This window comes from Passer domesticus, chromosome 22 (assembly GCF_036417665.1).
Source record: "Passer domesticus isolate bPasDom1 chromosome 22, bPasDom1.hap1, whole genome shotgun sequence".
Taxonomy (NCBI): domain Eukaryota; kingdom Metazoa; phylum Chordata; class Aves; order Passeriformes; family Passeridae; genus Passer; species Passer domesticus.
Genome location: NC_087495.1, coordinates 6,690,860 through 6,711,852, shown reverse-complemented (window position 1 = coordinate 6,711,852; position 20,993 = coordinate 6,690,860). Strand labels below are relative to the sequence as shown.

The following is a 20,993-nucleotide window of genomic DNA, read 5'->3' as shown; positions in this document are numbered from 1 at the left end:
TCTGAGGGGACTTGGGCCCTTTTTCTTGGCCTTGAGATTTTAGAATTTCCTTTTTGTTTTAAGGTGAATTCTCCCAGTTTGTGAGGGGAATATGTCTGAATTTCAACCCTCAAAGAGGTGAAAATAACAGTAAATTGTTGTTATTACCAATTTCAATGATCACATTTGTTAATTAGTTTTGTTTCAGCCCTTCTGAGGTGATTTGGGCCTTTTTTATTGGTCTGGAGTTTTAAAATTTTCTTTGTGTTTTAAGGTTTTGTTCTCCCCGTTTATGAGGGGAATGTGCCTGAATTTCAACTGTCTAAGAGATAAAAATTATAAAAATAACAACAAATTGTTGTTTTTACCAATTTCCATGATCACAATTGTGAATTAGTTTTGTTTCAGCCCTTCTGAGGGGATTGCGCTGCCACAGCCACAGGCCAGGAAAATGATTTCTATTTTAAAACAAAGCAGAAAACAAACGGAGCTCAGAGGATTAAAGTTCCTGAAGATCCCCTCTCCCAGCTCTGTTATCTCCTCGTTTTTCCAGGAAAATTGTTCCAATCCTTTCCCCTCATCCCTTCAGCCCCTGGGAGCTGGGAAACGATGGGAAAAAAAGGAGAATTTCCCCCATTTCCCCTCTCAATAAAAAACCCTCTCCCATGAAATAAATAACAAACCCAACCAAGCAGAGCCTTGGAGCATTTTCCTCGCCGGGAGCCGAAGTTAAAAATTATTCAAAGTAAAAATTCCTGGCCTGTGAAGCAGAGGCTCCGACTGTACCAGGCAAAGATTTCCACCAGCGTTCCCTGGAGATAACAGAGCAGGAAGAAATCCCAAATTCCATCGGCAGCTCCCATTCCCACCTCGTTTTCCCTCCTTTTTCTCCTTTTGGGATCAGGATTTGGCCTCTTCTCCTGGGTTTTCTTGGAGTTTAAAGGACAAAGAAATCTGGGCACCACAAGTAAGTGTTGGACTTTATCCTCTCCTAAGGAAGGAATTTATTTTTTTTTTTCCTGAGGGATTCTTGGATTAGGATTTTTTATTTTAGGGCATTTAGGAGCAAAATGGGTGGAAAAATCCTGGATTTTGAGGTGCTCGGGGTGAATTATAACAGGGAAATTTCTTGAGGGACAAAATGGTTAAAAGAGGTATTTCCCAGTTTTCTGCTGATTCCTGGAAATTCCCAGCCATGGATGCAGTTGTTTGAGAGGGAATTCCCATTGGAAAATAAAAGGATAAATCACTTATTTCCCAATTTTTTGGAGTCGCGGGGCTGTGTTGTGGTTGGTGTTGTCTGGGATCACATCTTGGGTGGTTTGTAGGGAACTTGGAATGTTGGAATATTCCTGGATTTTAGCACTCTGAGGGATCCTGGAGCTGGTGGAAAATCAGGGATTTTCACCTTGGTGGGAAGGCAGAACAATCCCAAATCCCTGCTCTTCCTGCAGAGCCAAAAAGAAGTGGGAATCTTTCTTAAAATGTGGCTGGAGAGAGGGAATTGTATTGAAATCTTGGATTTTTGGGATTTGCTGAAAGGGCTGAAAGCCCAGGGATGAAAAATAATAATTATTGTGAGGTCTGGCAGCATTGAATATCCCTAAAATCATCCAAAAGTTCCTAAAATTATCTAGAGGTCCCTAAATTTATCCAAAGGATCCTAAAATTCTCCAAAAATCCCTACAATCCTCCAAAGATCCCTAAAATCCTTCAAAAAAAATCCCTAAAATCCTCCTCAAATCATCAAGAGGTTCCCTAAAAGCTTCCCAAAATCCTTAAAATATTTTTTTAAAATCCTTAAAATCATCCTGAAAAATCCCTAAAATCCTCCCCAAATCCCTAAAATCATCCAAAAGTCCCTAAATCCTCCAAAAATTACTATAGTCATCTAAAGTTCCCTAAAATCCTTCCAAAAACCTTAAAATAATTTTAGAAAATCCTTTAAATCATCCCAAAAAATCCCTAAAATCCTCCCCAAATACCTAAAATCACCCAAAGATCCCTAAAATAATCCCAAAAAATCCATAAAATCATCCAGAGGTTCCCTAAAATCCTCAAAAAAAATCCTTAAAATCCTTCCAAAAATCCCAAAAATCCTCCTCAAATCCCCCCAGAGCCCTGAATTCCCCACTCCAGCCGCCGCTCCAAGGCTGCCCCGCTTATTCCCCGTCCAGGCCGGGTTTCTTTGTGTGATGGACACCTATTTATTTCATTTGGGCACTGCAGGACCAAACCCTGCAGAGTTCGGGGCTCTTTTAGGATTTTTTTCCCTCAGTCCGACCCCAAATCCGCGGCCGGAGCTGCTGAGGGAGCGGGAAAAGCGCGCGGGGCCGGGCCGGGCCTGCGCCTGAGGGAGCCCCTGAGGGGAAGGGAAACCCGCCTTTTTCTTGGTTTTCTGCTCTGCTTGAGGGGGAAATGACCAAAAATCCGCCTTTTTCTCGGGATTCTGCTCTGCTTGAGGGGGAAATGACAAAAATTCCGCCTTTTTCTCGGGATTCTGCTCTGCTTGAGGGGGAAATGACAAAAAATCCGCCTTTTTCTCGGGATTCTGCTCTGCTTGAGGGGGAAATGACAAAAAATCCGCCTTTTTCTCGGGATTCTGCTCTGCTTGAGGGGGAAATGACAAAAAATCCGGGTTTTTCTCGGGATTCTGCTCTGCTTGAGGGGGAAATGACCAAAAATCCGCCTTTTTCTTGGTTTTCTGCTCTGCTTGAGGGGGAAATGACCAAAAATCCGCCTTTTTCTTGGTTTTCTGCTCTGCTTGAGGGGGAAATGACAAAAAACCCGCCTTTTTCTCGGGATTCTGCTCTGCTTGAGGGGGAAATGACAAAAAATCCGGGTTTTTCTTGGTTTTCTGCTCTGCTTGAGGGGGAAATGACAAAAAACCCGCCTTTTTCTTGGTTTTCTGCTCTGCTTGAGGGGGAAATGACCAAAAACCCGCCTTTTTCTCGGGTTTCTCCTCTGTTTCGGGGGAAAGGGACAAAAAATCCACGTTTTTCTCGGGTTTCTGCTCTCTTTCAGGGGGAAAAGGGCAAAAAAATCCGGGTTTTTCTCGGGTTTCTGCTCTGTTTCAGGCCGAAAAGAGCAAAAAAATCCGTATTTTTCTTGGTTTTCTGCTCTGTTTTGGGGGGAAAGGGCAAAAAAATCGGGTTTTTCTCAGTTTTTTGCTCTGTTTCAGGGGGAAATGGCCAAAAAATCCGGGTTTTTCTCGGGTTTCTGCTCTGTTTCAGGGGGAAATGGCAAAACAATCCGGGTTTTTCTCTACTTCTCTTTCAGAGGGGAAAAGCCGGACTTTTCTCTATTTCTCTGCTCTCTTTCAGGGGAAAAAATCTGGATTTTTCCTCTATTGTTCTGCTCTCTTTCAGAAGGAAAAGGGAAAAAAATCCGGATTTTTCTCTGGTTTTCTTCTTTGCTTCAGAGGGAAAAATCCGAATTTTTCTCTATTTTTCTGCTCTGCTGCAGAGGAAGAAAGGGGGAAAAGCCAGATTTTTCTTGGTTTTCTGCTGTGTTTCGGGGGGGAAAGGGCAAAAAAATACGGATTTTTCTCTGTTTTTCTGGGAGGAAAAAATTCCAGATTTTTCTGCTTTTTTTCAGCTCTGTTTCAGTTGAAAATGGGGGGAAAAAATCCAGATTTTTCTCGGTTTTCTGCTCTGTTTCAGGGGGAAAAGGCGGGGGGGGATCTGGATTTTTCTCTGGTTTTCTGCTCTGTTTCAGAGGGAAAAATCCAAATTTTTCTCTATTTTTCAGGGGGAAAAAAATTCCAGATTTTTCTCTGTCTTTCTGCTCTGTTTCAGAGGAAGAAGGGGGAAAAGTCTGGATTTTTCTTGGTTTTCTGCTCTCTTTCAGAGGAAAAAATCCGGATTTTTCTCTATTTTTCTGCTCTGGTTCAGGGGAGAAAAAAATCCCGATTTTTCTGTAGTTTTCTCTCTGTTTCCACCCCACATTCCTGACGTTCCTTTGGGAGCCTGATCCTATAAAAACCCCGCTCCCACCTCCAGCACTTCCGTGGAGCTGCTGAAAATCCACAATTTTGCCATCATTTATTAACTCCCGCCCCTGAAAATTTGGATTATTTAATGCCCTGAACACATCCTGGGGTTTTTTTGGGATAAAACAAAGACGTGCCCTCATTATTCCCAAAATTCTCCTTTCCCAGGGACATTTGGGATATCAAACACAAAGGCTTGGGGTTTTTTGTTGGATATTTTTTTTTTCTCCTTTTGTTTGAACTCTGTGACTCAAACTTGGGGCAAATCCAAGGCAAATAAAAGGTGCGGGCAGGGATTTAACTCCTGAATTTCTGGAATTCCGGGATGGGGAAGGAGCCAAAAATCCCTCCTAGTTCTTGGGATCCGGGCTTCTCCCATTTTTGGGGTCGGATCCCTCTCCAGGCTGATGGGAGCTGAAAATTCCCAATTTTTTTTCTTTTCAAGCTCCCCTCGTGCTGGGGTTGGGCAGCTCCTGCTTCCCCAGCTTTTCTGGGAATGCTTTTTTGGGATGGAGCCGGGTGGTTGGGGAGTTTTGGGATCCATCCGCGGCCTCGTGCCGGGTCAGGAGCCGTGGGGTGATCATTCCTGGGAATTCCTGGGAATTCCTGGGAATTTCTCATCATTCCTGGCAATTCCTGGCAATTTCTGCAATGGGATGGAGATTTAGAGAATGGAAAAGAAGATTTGGGAATGGTGTTGGGGCCTGGGGTGAGAATTCCTGGAAATTCCTGATTATTCCTGGGAATTTCTGGGAATTCCTGATCATTCCTGTCAATTCCTGGTCATTCCTGCCATGGGATGGAATTTAAAAGGTTGGAAAGAAAATTTGGGAATGCTTTTGGGGCCTGCAGTGAGAATTCCTGATTATTCTGGGAATTCCTGATTATTCCTGGGAATTCCTGGGAATTCCTGCCACAGGATGGGGTTGGAAAGGATGGAAGAGGAAATTTGGGAATGCTTTTAGGGCCTGGAAGGAGCAGCTCAGATCCAGGCTGGAAAATCTCTGGGAATATTTGGGAGGGGGGAGATGCCGATTTCAAGGCTGAGATCTCAAAATTCAGGATTTTTTCCATCCCCCAGCCCCATTTTTGCTGAATTTCACTTCCTCTGCTCCGTTTTCTGCCTATACCAAAGATAAATTCCCCAAATCCCAACAGGAAAAATCCCCAAATCCCAACCTAAACCCCGCCCTAATTCCATTATTTTAAATTTAATAATGAATTTTATCTGCCTTAAAACTGCCAGGGCAGAGAAATTCCGTTTTATTTCCACTTTTCCTTCCTTTTCCCGGGATTTTTGAACTCACCTTTGGGAAGCAGCAGAAGCAATCAGCGGCTCCCCTAATTAGCATCAGATTTTGCATAATTAAATATTAATTAGGGCAGCACGTGGCAAAAAGAAAGTGTGGCAGGTGCCGGGGATTTTGTCAGGGAAAAATGTGGATTTGAATAATTTTGCCTGGAATTTCATCTTCCTGCTGGGATTTCAAGCTTCCCTGATTTCCTTTGCAAGTGAAAGGAGCTCAGGGAAATTTATTTGGGATATTCAAAATATCCAGGGGAAATAACAGGATAAATCCTGGAGGGGTTTGAGGATAAAAAATGAGGAAATTGGGAAATCCCTCTGGAATTCTGGGCAGTTTTTCCCTCCTGTTTTTGTATTCTTCCTTCAAATTCCCAGATTTTTATTTGGGATTTTCAAAACATCCAGGGAAAATAACGGGATAAATCCTTGAGGGGTTTGAGGATAAAAGAATGCAGAAATTGGAAATCCCTCTGGAATTCTGGGTGCTTTTCCCTCCCTTTCCCTGTGGTTTTCCTTTTTCCAGACCCTTCAAATTCCCAGATTTTTATTTGGGATTTTCAAAACATCCAGGGAAAATAACGGGATAAATCCTGGAGGGGTTTGAGGATAAAAGAATGGAGAAATTGGGAAATTCCTCTGGAATTCTGGGCAGTTTTCCCCTCCTGTTTTGTGTTCTTCCTTCAGAATTCCTTCAAATTCCCAGATTTTTATTTGGGATGTTCAAACAATCCAGGGAAAAATAACGGGAGAAATCCTTGGGGGGGTTGAGGAAAAAAATAGATGTTAAAAAAAAGAGAGGAGAGTGAAAAACGCTCTGGGATTCTGGTGGGTGCCACAGCCTGGGGACTCTGGGGACCTGCTGGCCACTGTCCCCCTGCTGTCCCTGGTGTCCCTGGTGTCCCTGGTGTCCCCCTGGTGTCAGTCACCCTGGTGTCACCCTGATGTCACCCTGCTGTCACTGGTGTCCCTGATGTCACCCTGGTGTCACCGTGGTGTCCCCCTGGTGTCACTGGTTGTCTCATCAGTGTCGCATCAGTGTCACAGCAGTGCCAGAGCTGTGGCCCGTGTCACCCCAGTGTCACCCAGTGTCCCCCCAGTGTCACCCAGTGTCACCCCAGTGTCACCCAGTGTCCCCCCAGTGTCACCCAGTGTCACCCCAGTGTCACCCCCAGTGTCACCCCAGTGTCACCCCCAGTGTCACCCCGGTGTCACCCAGTGTCACCCAGTGTCACCCCCGGTGTCACCCCAGTGTCACCCCAGTGCCACCCCAGTGTCACCCAGTGTCACCCCGGTGTCACCCCAGTGCCACCCCAGTGCCACCCCAGTGCCACCCCAGTGTCACCCAGTGCCACCCCGGTGTCACCCCGGTGTCACATCAGTGTCACGCCGCTGTCACCGCCCCGGCGCTCCCGCCCAGCCCCGCCCAGCTAAGCCGGGTTTAAGGAGTGCCAGCGCCCCCGGGAGGGGACAGCGCCACCGGGCCCTCGATCACCGAGGGGACAGGGGACATCCTTCCTTCCCAGAGAGCCCAAAAACCCCAAAAGCCGCTTTGGGGACATTTCCCGGGCCGTGACCTCCCCTTTTTTTTTCTTTTTTTTTTTCCCAGCTGAGTCACCGAATTGTCACCAGATTGTCACCCGATACTTCCTCCTGCACAGGGCCCCGCCCGGGACTGGGGCTGTGCCACCCCAAATCCTCGAGGTTTAGGGGAAAATTTGGGGTCTGAGCCTTTCCCACCCCAAATCCTCGAGGTTTAGGGGAAAATTTGGGGTCTGAGACTTTCCTGACCCCAAATCCTGGAGGTTTAGGGGAAAATTGGGGTTTGAGCCTTTCCCAGCCCAAATCTGAAAGAATTTTGGGACAAATTGGGGTTTGAGCCTTTCTCACCCCAAATCCTGGAGGTTTAGGGGAAAAATTGGGTTTGAGCCTTTCCTGACCCCAAATCTGAGATAATTCAGGGATAAATTGGGGTTTAAGCATTTTCCACCCCAAATCTGAGATAACTCAGGGAAAAATTGGGGTTTAAGCATTTTCCACCCCAAAACTGAGATACTTCAGGGATAAATTGGGGTTTAAGAATTTCCCACCCCAAATCTGAGATACTTCAGGGATAAATCGGGGTCTGAGCTTTTCCCACTCCAAACCCAGGGATAAATCAGGATCAACATCCCAAAAAAACCCCAACCCAGACTCCGGGCTGCAGCTGCCCTGGGGAAATCTGGGAATTTGCATCAATCCCACATTGAATGGGGTGAGGCGTGGCCCGGGCCCCTCTTTTCCCTGCAATCCCAAATCCCATCCCTTGGGATTTGCATGGATAATTCCCATTTTTGTTTCCTGGCAGGTGGCCCCGAGCCCCGTTAATCCCATATTTAAATAGGGATGGAAATTCAGGGGAAGGAGCTTAATCCCTCAGGAAAATTCCCTTTCGATTTATGGGATCTGGGGAGGGATTGATGAGGAAAGAGAATTCATCCCAGATTTTTGGGGTTGTTAAAGGGAAATTCAGATCAAACTCCCTGGAAAAACTTCGGGAATTTTTCGCTGCTGCCCCAAAAATATCCGTGAGAATTCCCAGTTTCAACCCTCCTGGACTGGGAAGGAATTGGGACTAAAAGGATGATTTTAGGATTAAAAGGATGATTTTAGGACTAAAAGGATGATTTTAGGATTAAAAGGATGATTTTAGGATTAAAAGCCTCCTGTGGTTTTAGGATTAAAAGGATGATTTTAGGATTAAAATCATCCCATGGCTTCATGATTAAAATTATGAGTTTTTATGACTAAAAATTATGATTTTAGGATCAAAATTACGATTTTAGGATCAAAACCATCCCACGATTTTAGGATTAAAAGGACGATTTTAGGATTAACACCATCCCATGGCTTTAGGATGAAAATGATGGATTTGTGATTAAAATGATGGATTTGTGATTGAAATTATTATTTTAGGATCAAAATTATGATTTTGGGGTCAAAACCATCCCACGATTTTAGGATTAAAAGGATGATTTTAGGATTAAAAGGACAATTTTAGGATTAACACCATGCCATGGCTTTAGGATTCAAATGACGGATTTGTGATTAAAATGATGATTTCAGGATCAAAACTACCCCATGATTTTATGTTCAAAAGGAAGATTTTAGGATTAAAAACTATGATTTTAGGATCAAAACTACCCCGTGATTTTATGTTCAAAATTACGATTTGGGGTTTTCCACGGGGTTTGGGGTTGGATATTTGGGAATTTCACTGCGGGTTCGTGGATTTTTCACCCTTTGCAGGAAGGGAAGGTGCTCAGTGTGAATTTTATGTTCCTTTTATTGTCTTAATCCAGAACCGCCCACACCGGGCTGCAGGAAATGGAGTTTTTAACCATTTCCTCCCCGATTTGGGGAGGAAATTTGGGATTTTGGCTGTAGGGCCGTAGATTTTTTTACCTTTGGAGAAGAAAGGGAAGGTGCTCAGTGTGAATTTCACATTCTTTTTATTGATTTAACCCAGAACCTCCCACATTGCTCTGTGTAAAACTGAATTTTTAACCATTTCCTCCCCGATCAGGGGGTTCCCAGGGCCCATTTGGGGTTTTGGCTGTGGGACTGTGTTTTTACCCTTTTGGGGGAGTAAAATGCTCAGTGTGAATTTCACATTCCTTTTTCTTGATTTAACCCAGAACCTCTCACATTGCTCTGTGTAAATTTGAATTTTTAACCATTTCCTCCCCGATCAGGGGGTTCCCAGGGCCCATTTGGGATTTTGGCTGTGGGACCGTGGATTTTTTACCCTTTGGGGGAGAAAAGTGCTCAGTATGAATTTCACATTCCTTCTCTTGATTTAACCCAGAACCTCCCACATTGCTCTGTGTAAAACTGAATTTTTAACCATTTCCTCCCCAATCAGGGGGTTCCCAGGGCCCATTTGGGATTTTGGCTGTGGGACCATGGATTTTTTACCCTTTTGGGGGAGTAAAATGCTCAGTATGAATTTCGCATTCCTTTTATTGATTTAACCCAGAACCTCTCACATTTCTCTGTGTAAAACTGAATTTTTAACCATTTCCTCCCCGACTTGGGGTTTCCCAGGGCCCATTTGGGGTTTTGCTGCGGGGCCGTGGCTTCGCAGCCGTGCTGGGTGTGGGGCTGGGGCAGGAGGGCCCGGAGCTGTCGGGGCACGCCGGGGGGGCAGGGCAGGGCAGGTGCCCGCAGCTCTCCCTGCGCAGGTGACTCAGAGCTGGCAGCACCTGGCACACCTGAGCTGCGCTTCCTGCTCCGCGGGCACCGCGCCCGCGGCTGCGCCGGCACGCCAGGCCGGGGGCAGAGCCGGGGGGACTCGGGATGGGGCCTTCCCCGGGGTGGGATCCCAGGGAAACCATGGTTAGCCCTGCCCTGGATCGGAAATTTGGGATAAATCCTTCCCCGGGGTGGGATCCCAGGGAAACCATGGTTCGCCCTGTCCTGGATCGGAAATTTGGGATAAATCCTTCCCCGGGGTGGGATCCCAGGGAAACCACGGCTGGCCCTGTCCTGGATCGGAAATTTGGGATAAATCCTTCCCTGGGGTGGGATCCCAGGGAAACCATGGTTAGCCCAGCCCTTGTGTCAGTTTGGGTCAGAAATTTGGGATGGAGCCTTCCCTAGGGTGGGATCCCAGGGAAACCACGGCTGCCCCAGCCCTGGATCAGAAATTTGGGATAAATCCTTCCCTGGGATGGGATTCCCAAAGAAGCTGTGGCTGCCCCAGCCCTGGATCAGAAATTCGGGATAAATCCTTCCCCGGGGTGGGATACCAGGGAAACCATGGTTAGCCCTGCCCTTGTGTCAGTTTGGGTCAGAAATTTGGGATAAATCCTTCCCTGGGGTGGGATTCCCAGAGAAACCATGGCTAGCCCTGCCTTTGTGTCTGTTCAGGTCAGAAATTTGGGATAGATCCTTCCCTGGGGTGGGATCCCAGGGAAACCATGGTTAGCCCTGTCCTGGATTGGAAATTTGGGATAAATCCTTGCCTGGGATGGGGTCCCAGAGAAACCACGGCTGGCCCTGCCCTGGGTCAGAAATTCGGGATAAATCCTTCCCTGGGATGGGATTCCCAAAGAGGCCATGGCTGACCCTACCCTTGTGCCTGTTTGGGTCAGAAATTCGGGATAAATCCTTCCCTGGGATGGAATTCCCAGAGAAGCCATGGGAAGCCCTGGGATTAAATTTGGGGTTTTGCTCCACTCAGCTGCTCCAGGACAAACAAAGGCAGGGAAAGGATGGCCTGGAAAATCCAGGATGGCCTGGAAACCAATCTGGGATTAAATTTGGATTTTGCTCCCCTCAGCTGCCCCAGGACAAACAAAAGCAGGGAAAGGAAGGGCTGGAAACCAATCTGGGATTAAATTTGGGGTTTGCTCCCTCAGCTGCCCCAGGACAAACAAAAGCAGGGAAAGGATGGCCTGGAAAATCCAGGATGGCCTGGAAACCAATCTGGGATTAAATTTGGGGTTTGCTCCCTCAGCTGCCCCAGGACAAACAAAAGCAGGGAAAGGATGGCCTGAAAACCAATCTGGGATTAAATTTGGATTTTGCTCCCTCAGCTGCCCCAGGACAAACAAAAGCAGGGAAAGGATGGCCTGGAAACCAATCTGGGATTAAATTTGGGTTTTTGCTCCCTCACCTGCCCCAGGACAAACAAAGGCAGGGCAAGGACGGCCCCAAGCCCCCGGCAGGGGCTGAAAACCAATCTGGAAAACGAATCCCTGAGCTCAGCCCAGCTCTTGGCTCCCCGAGCTCCAGAGGTGAAATCTTCCTGCTCTGCAGGTGAAAGCCTTTGTTCCTTTTTTATTTATTTTTTTTTCCTCCTTCTCTTGAGTCGCCTTTGTCCTGGCGGGATCAGCAGGGAGGAGTGGCAGGAGGAAAGGGCAGGAACGGCCGCAATTCCTGGCAGCGAGGGGATGTGGGGCTCAGCCTCTGTGCCCAGCCCAGGGTGCCAGGGGCACCTTTAAATCGCTTGGTCAAAATTCTCTGCTGAATCCAGGGGTTTAAAGTGGATTCCCAAAATTCTGTGTTGTTGATTCCAAGGGTTTTTAAACTGGATTCTCAAAATTCTCTGCTGAATCCAGGGGTTTAAAGTGGTTTCCCAAAATTCTGTGTTGTTGATTCCAAGGGTTCTTAAATCGGTTTGTCAAAATTCTCTGCTGAATCCAGGGGTTTGAAGTGGATTCCCAAAATTCTGTGTTATTGATTCCAAGGGTTTTTAAATCAGTTTATCAAAATTCTCTGCTGAATCCAGGGGTTTAAAGCAGAGTCTCAGAATTCTGTGTTATCGATCACAAGGGTTTTTAAACTGGATTCTCAGAATTCTGTGTTATTGATCACAAAGGCTTTTAAATCGGTTTATCAAAATTCTCTGCTGAATCCAGGGGTTTAAAGCAGAGTCTCAGAATTCTGTGTTGTTGATCACAAGGGTTTTTAAACTGGATTCTCAAAATTCTGTGCTGAGCCCAAGGGTTTAACCTGAATTCTCAAAATTCTGAGCCCAATGTTCCAAGGAAGATTTTTAAGTCAGATTCTCAAAATTCTGTGTGCTTGATCCCAAGGATTTTTAAGCTGGGTTCTCAAAATTCTGACCCCAAGAATTCAAGGAAGGGTTTTTAATTGGATTCTCAAAATTCTGTGCTGAGCCCAAGGGTTTAACCTGAATTCTCAAAATTCTGAGCCCAAGGTTTCAAGGAAGGTTTTTAAACTGGGTTCTGAAAATTCTGTGCTGAATCCAAGGATTCAAGGAGCATTTTTAATCTGGATTCTCAAAATTCTGAGTCCAACTTCTCAAAGAAGATTTTTAAGTCAGATTCTCAAAATTCTGTGTGCTTGATCCCAAGGATTTTTAAGCTGAGTTCTCAAAATTCTGAGCCCAAGAATTCAAGGAAGGTTTTTTAATTGGGTTCTCAAAATTCTGAGTCCAAGGTCTCAGGGAGGGGTTTTTAAATTGGATTCTCAAAATTCTGTGCTGAACCCAAGATTAAGGGTTTTTAATCTGGGTTCCCAAAATTCTGTGCTGAGCCCAAGGGTTTAACCTGAGTTCTCAAATTCTGAGCCCAAGATTTCAAGGAAGGTTTTTTAATTGGGTTCTCAAAATTCTGAGTCCGAGATCTCAAGGAATGGTTTTTAAACTGAGTCTGAGGAAGTTTTGAAGGTGGATTCTCCAAATCCTGTGCTGAGCCCACGGTGGTTTAAAAGCTGAGTGAAAGGCCCTGAGCAATCATTGCTGGATTGATCCGGGTTTCATCCAGAGCCGGGAGTTAAGCTCAGCTCAAGGCTCTGGTTTCCCCGTGTTTGTTTGCTTGGAACAGAACAAATCCCCTGGGGCTGATTAGGGGATCCCGATTCCCTCCCGAGGTTTGGGATCGGCTCCCCTTTCACTCGTGCCCTGTGCAAACACCGCTGAGGGCCTGCAGTGAGACACGAGGGCTGAAACTGGGAAAAAATGGAGTATTTAGGGTTATTTCAAAGATCTTGAGCTTTCCCCCAAGGTTTTGAGTTTTTTCCCCAAGTTTTTATTTTTTTCCCCAAGTTTTTGAGTTTTTCCCCCCAGATTTCTGAGTTTTTTCCCCCAAGTTTTGAGGGTTTTTTTCCCAACGATTTTAAGGCTTTTCCAAAGGTTTTGAGGTTTCTTTAAAAGATTTTAAGGTTTTTAAAAATTATTTTAAGGTTTTTTCCAAAGCTTTCATGGTTTTTTATCCCAATGTTCTCCAGGGTTGATGGGGTAGAGAATATTTAGGATTATCACCAAATGGGAATGTTCTTTGGGAATGTTCTCAAGATTGATGGAGTAGGGAATATTTAGGATTATCCTTCAATGGGAACATTTTTTGGGAATGTTCTCTGGGATTGATGGGTAGGGAATATTTGGGAATTTCCCGAAATGGGAATGTTCTCTGGGAATGTTCTGTGGGAACATTCTCCAGGATTGATGGGTAGGGAATATTTGGGAGTTTCCCCAAATGGAAATGTTCTCCGGGAACGTTCTGTGGGAACGTTCTCTGGGATTGATGGGATAGGGAATATTTGGGATTTTCCCCAAACGGGAATGTTCTCTGGGATTGCTGGGTAGGGAATATTTGGGATTTTCACCAAACGGGAATGTTCTCTGGGATTGATGAGTAGGGAATATTTGGGATTTTCCCCAAACGGGAATGTTCTCCAGGATTGATGGAGTAGGGAATATTTGGGATTTTCCCCAAACGGGAATGTTCTCCAGGATTGATGGGGTAGGGAATATTTAGGATTTTCCCCAAATGGGAATGTTCTCCAGGATTGATGGGTAGGGAATATTTGGGATTTTCACCAAACGGGAATGTTCTGTGGGATTGATGGGTAGGGAATATTTGGGATTTTCCCCAAACGGGAATGTTCTCTGGGATTGCTGGGTAGGGAATATTTGGGATTTTCCCCAAACGGGAATGTTCTCCAGGATTGATGGAGTAGGGAATATTTGGGATTTTCCCCAAACGGGAATGTTCTCCAGGATTGATGGAGTAGGGAATATTTGGGATTTTCCCCAAACGGGAATGTTCTCCAGGATTGATGGGGTAGGGAATATTTAGGATTTTCCCCAAATGGGAATGTTCTCCAGGATTGATGGAGTAGGGAATATTTGGGATTTTCCCCAAATGGGAATGTTCTCCAGGATTGATGGAGTAGGGAATATTTGGGATTTTCCCCAAATGGGAATGTTCTCTGGGAATGTTCTGTGGGAACGTTCTCTGGGATTGCTGGGTAGGGAATATTTGGGATTTTCCCCAAACGGGAATGTCCTCCGGGAACGTTCCGTGGCCATGTCCTGCCCATGCCACGCCAGGCCCCAGGCAGGACCCAGCCCCGAGCACGACCCCCCAGCCCCCAGCCCCCATTCCCCCAGCCCTGCCCCAGCTGGCTCCAGGCGAGGCTTTGTGGGGCCAGGAGCAGCCCAGGAGCTCAGCTGGGGCTGCTCAAACCCCTCGGCCCACCCCGAGCTTCCCAAGGGACCTCGGGAGGACAACCTGGCCACTGGGGGCCAATTAGGGGATAATTGGAGTCGGGAGTGCAGCTTCCCTGGGAAACCCGAGCCTGGTGCCTTCCTAACAAGGAGAAAACATTTGGTGTTTTGGTTTGATTTCACGGCACCGAGGGGAATTCTCGGACGCCGTCTTTGAAAGGGGATGATTCCCCATCTTTAAAGGATGTTTAGAGGCCACACCTCTCATTTTTAACAATTTTCTTTTAAATGTTTTTGTTTTAAATGTTTCTTCTTTTAAATGCTCCTGTTTTTAATATTTTTATTTTAAATGGGGAGAGCTCAGAACCCTAAAGGGGCTCCAGGAGAGGGATTTGGGGCAAGGAATAAAACAGTGGGAATGGTTTGGTGTGGAATGAGGGCAGGGTTAGGTGGGAAATTGGGAGGAAATTGTTCCTTGTTAGGGCAGCGAGGCCTTGGCCTGAGAATGTGGAAGTGTCCAAGTCCAGCTTGAGGCACCCAGGGATGGTGGAAAGTCCTTCTCCACAGCCCGGGGTGACCCTGGATCTTCCATGTCCCTTCTGGGGAACGGCTTTGTGCGGAATGAGGGCAGGACTAAATGGGAAACTGGGAGGAAACTGAGGGCAGTGAGGCCTTGGCCTGAGGCACCGTGGCTGCCCCATCCCTGGAAGTGTCCAAGTCCAGCTTGGAGCACCCAGGGATGGTGGAAGGTCCCTGCCCACAGCCCGGGCTGACCCTGGATCTCCAATGTCCCTTCCAGGGCACGGCTTTGTGCAGAATGAGGGCAGGTTTAGGTGGGAAATAGGGAGGAAATTGAGGGCAGTGAGGCCTCAGCCTGAGGCACCATGGCTGCCCCGTCCCTGGAAGTGTCCAAGTCCAGCTTGGAGCACCCAGGGATGGTGGAAGGTCCCTGCCCACAGCCCGGGGTGATGCTGGATCTCCAACGTCCCTTCCAGGGCACGGCTTTGTGCAGAGTGAGGGCAGGACTAAATGGGAAATTGGGAGGAAATTGTTTCTTGTGAGGGCAGCGAGGCCTCGGCCTGAGAATCCATGGCCTGAGAATGTGGAAGTGTCCAAGTCCAGCTTGGAGCACCCAGGGATGGTGGCAGCTCCTTCCCCACAGCCTGGGGTGACCCTGGATCTCCAACGTCCCTTCCAGGGCACGGCTTTGTGCAGAGTGAGGGCAGGACTAAATGGGAAATTGGGAGGAAGTTGAGGGCAGCGAGGCCTCGGCCTGAAAATCTGGAAGTGTCCAAGTCCAGCTTGGAGCACCCAGGGATGGTGGAAGCTCCTTCCCCACAGCCCGGCTGACCCTGGATCTCCAACGTCCCTTCCACCGCACACCACCCCCCGAGCTCCGGGAAGGAATAAGCCAGCCTTTGTTAGGCCGGGCCCAGGCCGGCGCTGGCGCTGCCGGGGCGGCTGGCGGCCGCTCCCCAAGGCCAGGACACACCTGTCGGCCGCGGGGCCGCGGGATTGGCTGGCCCGGCGTGCACCTGCGCGGGGAGGGGTGCCGGGCTCCATGTAAGACGAGCCTTGGCCTCGCTCCCCAACCATCCTCCTCAACTCCAGCTCCAACACGCAGCTCCTCCGCGCCGCCGCGCTCGGCCCAGCCCTTCCCGGCCTGCTTTTTTTGCCCTTTTAAGCTGGGTTTTATTTGAATTTATTTTTTTTTTAAGCTCAGTTTCAGCAGCCTAACGAGGTGTAGAGGTGTTGTTTTTCCAGGTCTGGCTGTGGGTTTTGCCACCGTTCGCTCCGGCGCCGATTTCCCCGCGAAATCCAAGGTCGCCTTTTCCAGGACGCGGAAGAGGAAAAACTCTCCTGGCTCCTCATCCTCCCAAAATTCCTTCCCCGCCTGGAGGCTGAGCTGGCTGTGGGAGAAGCTCCCAGCACTGAAGTTTTCCCTGGATTTTGTGCTGGTCCTGGTAAGATCCAAAGTTTCCAGGTAGAGCGGGGAGGAAAAAAAATGGGATTTAGGGAGCGCGAGAACGACTTCTCGGAGGGCTTTCCCTACTTTTCCATGGATCTTCCCTCTCCCCGCTTCACTTTCTGCGGATTCCGCCCTCTTTTCTCTTCCTCCTTCTCCCCCCAGGTGGATTCGAGAGGGTTTTGTTGGACAGATCAGGTTTTGTGTGCGCTGGGGGAGGGGAGGGCAGCGCATGAATCCAAACGTTCATTTTACAACCAGTCCAACCAGTCAGGGCAGATCCAGGGCTGCCGGGAGGAGGGAGACGAGGGGGGAAGCTGCGCGCAGCCAGGTGCCAGGAAAGGTGGGGAGAAAAGGGAAATCCCATTAAAATCCCCAAAAATCCCAATAGAATCGATAGGAACAAGCACGGAGTTGAAGGGGGCTCTTCCAATATTCCTGGATTTCAGAATATTGGGATTTAAGGGAGGATCTCCCAGTTTTCGAGTAAAAGTGACGATTCCAAATCCGGGTTTGCTGCTGGCCCTGAAAAAAAAAAAGAGTATTTGGAAAATCTGATCAATCCCAATAAAATCAATAGGAAATGATCATGGAATTGAAAGGGGTTCTTCTGATACTTTTGGATTTTGGCATATTTGGATTTAAGGGAGGATCTCCCAGTTTTTGACTAAAAGTGAGGATTCCAAATCCGGGTTTGCTGCTGGCTCTGAAAATTAAAAGGAATATTGGGAAAATCTGATCAATCCCAATAAAATCGATAGGAACGAGCACGGAATTGAAGGGGGTTCTTCTGATATTTTTGGATTTTGGAATATTGAGATTTAAGGGAGGATCTCCCAGTTTTGGACTGAAAGCGAGGATCCAAAACCCAAGCTTAGTGCTGGCTCTGGAAAAAAAAAGGGATAATTGGAAAATCTGATTAAAATCCCAATAAAATCGATAGGAACGAGCACGGAATTGAAAAGGGTTTTTCCAATGTTCCTAGATTTCAGAATATTGAGATTTAAGGGAGGATCTCCCAGTTTTTGACTAAAAGCGAGGATTCCAAATCCGGGTTTGCTGCTGGCTCTGAAAATTAAAAGGAATATTGGGGAAATCTGATCAAAATCCCAATAAAATCGATAGGAACGAGCACGGAATTGAAGGGGGTTCTTCCAATATTCCTGGATTTCAGAATATTGGGATTTAAGGGAGGATCTCCCAGTTTTGGACTGAAAGTGAGGATACGAAACCCAAGTTTAGTGCTGGGTCTGGAAAAAAAGGAATATTAGGAAAATCTGATTAAAATCCCAATAATATCTCTATTAAATGAGCATAAATTGAAGGGGGTTCTTCCAATATTTTTGGATTTTGGAATATTTGGATTTAAGGGAGGATCTCCCAGTTTTCGACCAAAAGCGAGGATTCCAAATCCGGGTTTGCTGCTGGCTCTGAAAAAAAAGGAATATTGGGAAAATCTGATCAATCCCAATAAAATCAACAGGAAATGAGCATGGAAATAAAAGGGCTTTTCCAATATTCCTGGATTTCAGAATACTGGGATTTAAGGGAGGATTTCCCAATTTTGGGAGTAAAAGTCACGATTGGAGTTTGCTGCTGCTCTGAAAAAAAAGGAATATTATTAAAATCGGATTAAAATTCAATTAAAATCCCAATAAAATTGATATAAAAGGAGCTTGGAATTGAAGGGGGCTCTTCCAACATTTGGAATATTTTGGAATATTGGGATTTAAGGGAGGATTTCCCAGATTTTGCCAAAAGTGAGGATTCCAAATCCGGGTTTGCTGCTGGCTCTGAAAAAAATGGAATATTGTTAAAACTGGATTAAAATTCAATTAAAATCCCAATAAAATTGATATGAAATGAGCCTGGAATTGAAGGGGGCTCTTCCAACATTTGGAATATTTTGGAATATTGGGATTTAAGGGAGGATTTCCCAGATTTTGCCAAAAGTGAGGATTCCAAATCCGGGTTTGCTGCTGGCTCTGAAAAAAATGGAATATTGTTAAAACTGGATTAAAATTCAATTAAAATCCCAATAAAATTGATATGAAATGAGCCTGGAATTGAAGGGGGCTCTTCCAACATTTGGAATATTTTGGAATATTGGGATTTAAGGGAGGATTTCCCAGATTTTGCCAAAAGTGAGGATTCCAAATCCGGGTTTGCTGCTGGCTCTGGTAACGATTGCCACGTTTTAATGACTTCGTTAATTACCCAGCATTTTAACGAGCTCTCCTCGCCCTCCACAACCCCCCAGCCTCAAATCTTTCCTCCTCCCCGACCCGAATTCCTGGGATCGGGAATTTTCCGAGCAGGAGAAGAAAATCTGGGAATTCTGTTGGGATCCGAGCGGGCGCGGAGAAAAATCCGGGCGGGAGGAGCAGGAGCCATTTTGGGTCGGTTTTGTTGGTTCTTTCTCACCTCGGGCTTTTTGGGTTCTTTTTGGTGCTGAAAAACCCAAATATTCCAATTTTGGCTTTATCCCGGTGCCGGCTCCAACCGGGACCGGCTTTTCCTGGGTTCTCCTGGATTTTGGAGAAATTTCTTGGTGTTTTTTGGAGAAATTTCCTGGTTTTCTCCTGAATTTTGGACAAGTTTCCTCATTTTCCCCTGGATTTTTGAGAAATTTCCTGGCGTTCTCCTGGATTTTGGAGAAATTTCCTCATTTTCTCCTGAATTTTGAACAAATTTCCTCATTTTCTCCTGAATTATGGAGAAATTTCCTCATTTTCTCCTGAATTTTGGAGAAATTTCCTGGTGTTTTTTTGGAGAAATTTCCTGGTTTTCTCCTGGATTTTGGAGGAATTTCCTGGTTTTTCTCCCGAATATTTGGAGGAATTTCCTGTGTTCTCCTGGATTTTGGAGAGTTGGGTTCCAAAGGGAGAAAGAAGAAGTTAAATAAAAGTGGTTTTATTTCATTTTTGGAGGGTGAGGTCAGGCCCTGGGTTCTTCCTCTAAATCCCATTTTTGGGGTTACAATCCCATTTAAAAATCCCTTTTTTTTTAAATTTCAAAATCCCATTTTTGGGGTTACAATCCCCTTTCAAAATCCCATTTTTTTTAAATTTAAAAATCCAATTTTTTGAGATAAAATCCCATTTCCAAATCCAATTTCTTTGGGTTCGAATTCCATTCCAAAATCCCATTTTTGGGTCAGAATTCCATTGGAAATGGGGGTGAAAATCCGGGAGAGGGATTTTGTTACCCAGGAGCAGGGAATGCTCTGGGAATTTCAATCTGGGTGAGTTTCCCATTTTCCTTCTGGTTTTCCTCATTTCCCCCTTTTTTTCCTGCCACTTTTCCAAGATCTATTCTAAAACTAAAAATATTCCATTTTTTCCCCTTTTTTGCCCAACCTATCCATAAAAATGGGAATTTTGGATTTTTTTGGGAGTTTTGGGTAGTTTTTATCCTGATTTTTGCCAGGTTTTCCTTGTTATTTTGAGGGTTTTGGGGATTTTTTTGTTGTTTTTTTTGTTTGTTTTAGGTTATTTTAGGAGTTTTTTGTTGCTCCTTTGGAGCTTTTTGCTGTTTCTTGAGTTTTTGGGGAGTTTTCCTCATTATTTTTGGGTTTTTGAGCAGTTTTTTGTTGTTATTTCTGGGGTTTTTGGTGCTTTTTGGTTGGCGTTGAATTTTTGGGAATTTTTGAGTTTTTTTAAGTTTTGGTGGGGTTTGCTCTGAGCTCAGATCAGGATTTAAGCTGGGCTTTACTCCAGGCAGGACGAGGCCTCGGTGAAACACTGGGATGGGTTCTGGGAAACTGGGCTTAAACTGGGTTTTAAATTGGTTTTAAATTGGTTTTAAAGTGGGTTTTAAACTGGGTTTTAACTGGTTTTAAACTGGGTTTTAAATTGGTTTTAAACTGGGTTTTAACTTGGGCTTAAACTGGGTTTTAACTGGTTTTAAACTGGTTTTAAATTGAGTTTTAACTGGTTTTTAACCCATTTTGGTTCTGGATGATTTTGAACTGGTTTTGAACTGGGTTCTTACTGGGATTTTACTGTTTTTTTTAAATTGGGTTTTTACTGGTTTTAACTGGGATTTTACTGGTTTTTGCTGGGATTTAACTGGTTTTTAACTGGTTTTTAACTGGTTTTTAACTGGTTTTTAACTAATTTTTACTTATTTTAACTGGTTTTGCTGGGCTTTAACTGGTTTGAACTGGTTCTGATGGTTTTGTTACTCTCCTCCGAGCTGTCCTGGTGTAAAATTCCACTTTTCCCCTGGGATCAGATTTTTCCTGTTCGACCTCCCAATTAAAACTTTCATTTTTCCCCCAAAAATCCCTTTTTTTTTTTTCAATTTTTCCTTTGAAAATCCCAATTTGAAACCCCAACCCAACAAATCCTTTTGGGAATGGGAAAGTGGGGGAGGAGGGGAGGAACTGGAAATGGATTTTGTTGGAAAGAAAGAAAAATGAGAAGTTGATTTTTCATCCCCACCCCCGAGCTCCAGCTCCCATCAAAAATTGGGATTTTGGGGATGTTTTAAAGGATATTTTGATCCAAGGCCTGGCAGGAACTCCGGGAATTTTTTGGGAATGTTTTTATTCATGGAATAACCCCGAGTCCTGGTCTGGGAGGCAGAATTTTGGATTTTTACAGCTGGATAATATTTCCTGAATTTATTAAGAATTGGATCATTTTGCTCTAATTGCAGTTAAATATTGGGGGATTTTTGGGAATTGTTTCCATTATTATTATTATTATTATTATTATTATTATTATTATTATTATTACTATTATTATTACTATTATTATTACTATTATTATTATTATTTTATTATTATCAT

The 20,993-nt window shown here is 45.4% G+C and overlaps 1 protein-coding gene and 1 long non-coding RNA gene across 3 annotated transcripts in view; one reads left to right on the top strand and one right to left on the bottom strand.

The window, feature by feature from the left end:
• On the top strand, positions 1-20,542 carry LOC135285016 (uncharacterized). The gene is made up of 3 exons (XR_010350046.1): positions 1-117; positions 884-946; positions 15,997-20,542. It is a non-coding gene; the product is annotated as an uncharacterized LOC135285016 (long non-coding RNA).
• TNFRSF18 (TNF receptor superfamily member 18) overlaps positions 15,318-20,993 on the bottom strand; it is a 19,478-nt gene continuing 13,802 nt past the window's right edge. For both annotated transcript variants that reach the window (XM_064396921.1, XM_064396920.1), the window contains one exon: positions 15,318-16,723. In XM_064396921.1, the coding sequence (XP_064252991.1) occupies positions 16,450-16,723 (274 nt within the window). In that variant the 3' untranslated portion in view covers positions 15,318-16,449. The remainder of the gene's footprint in view (positions 16,724-20,993) is intronic.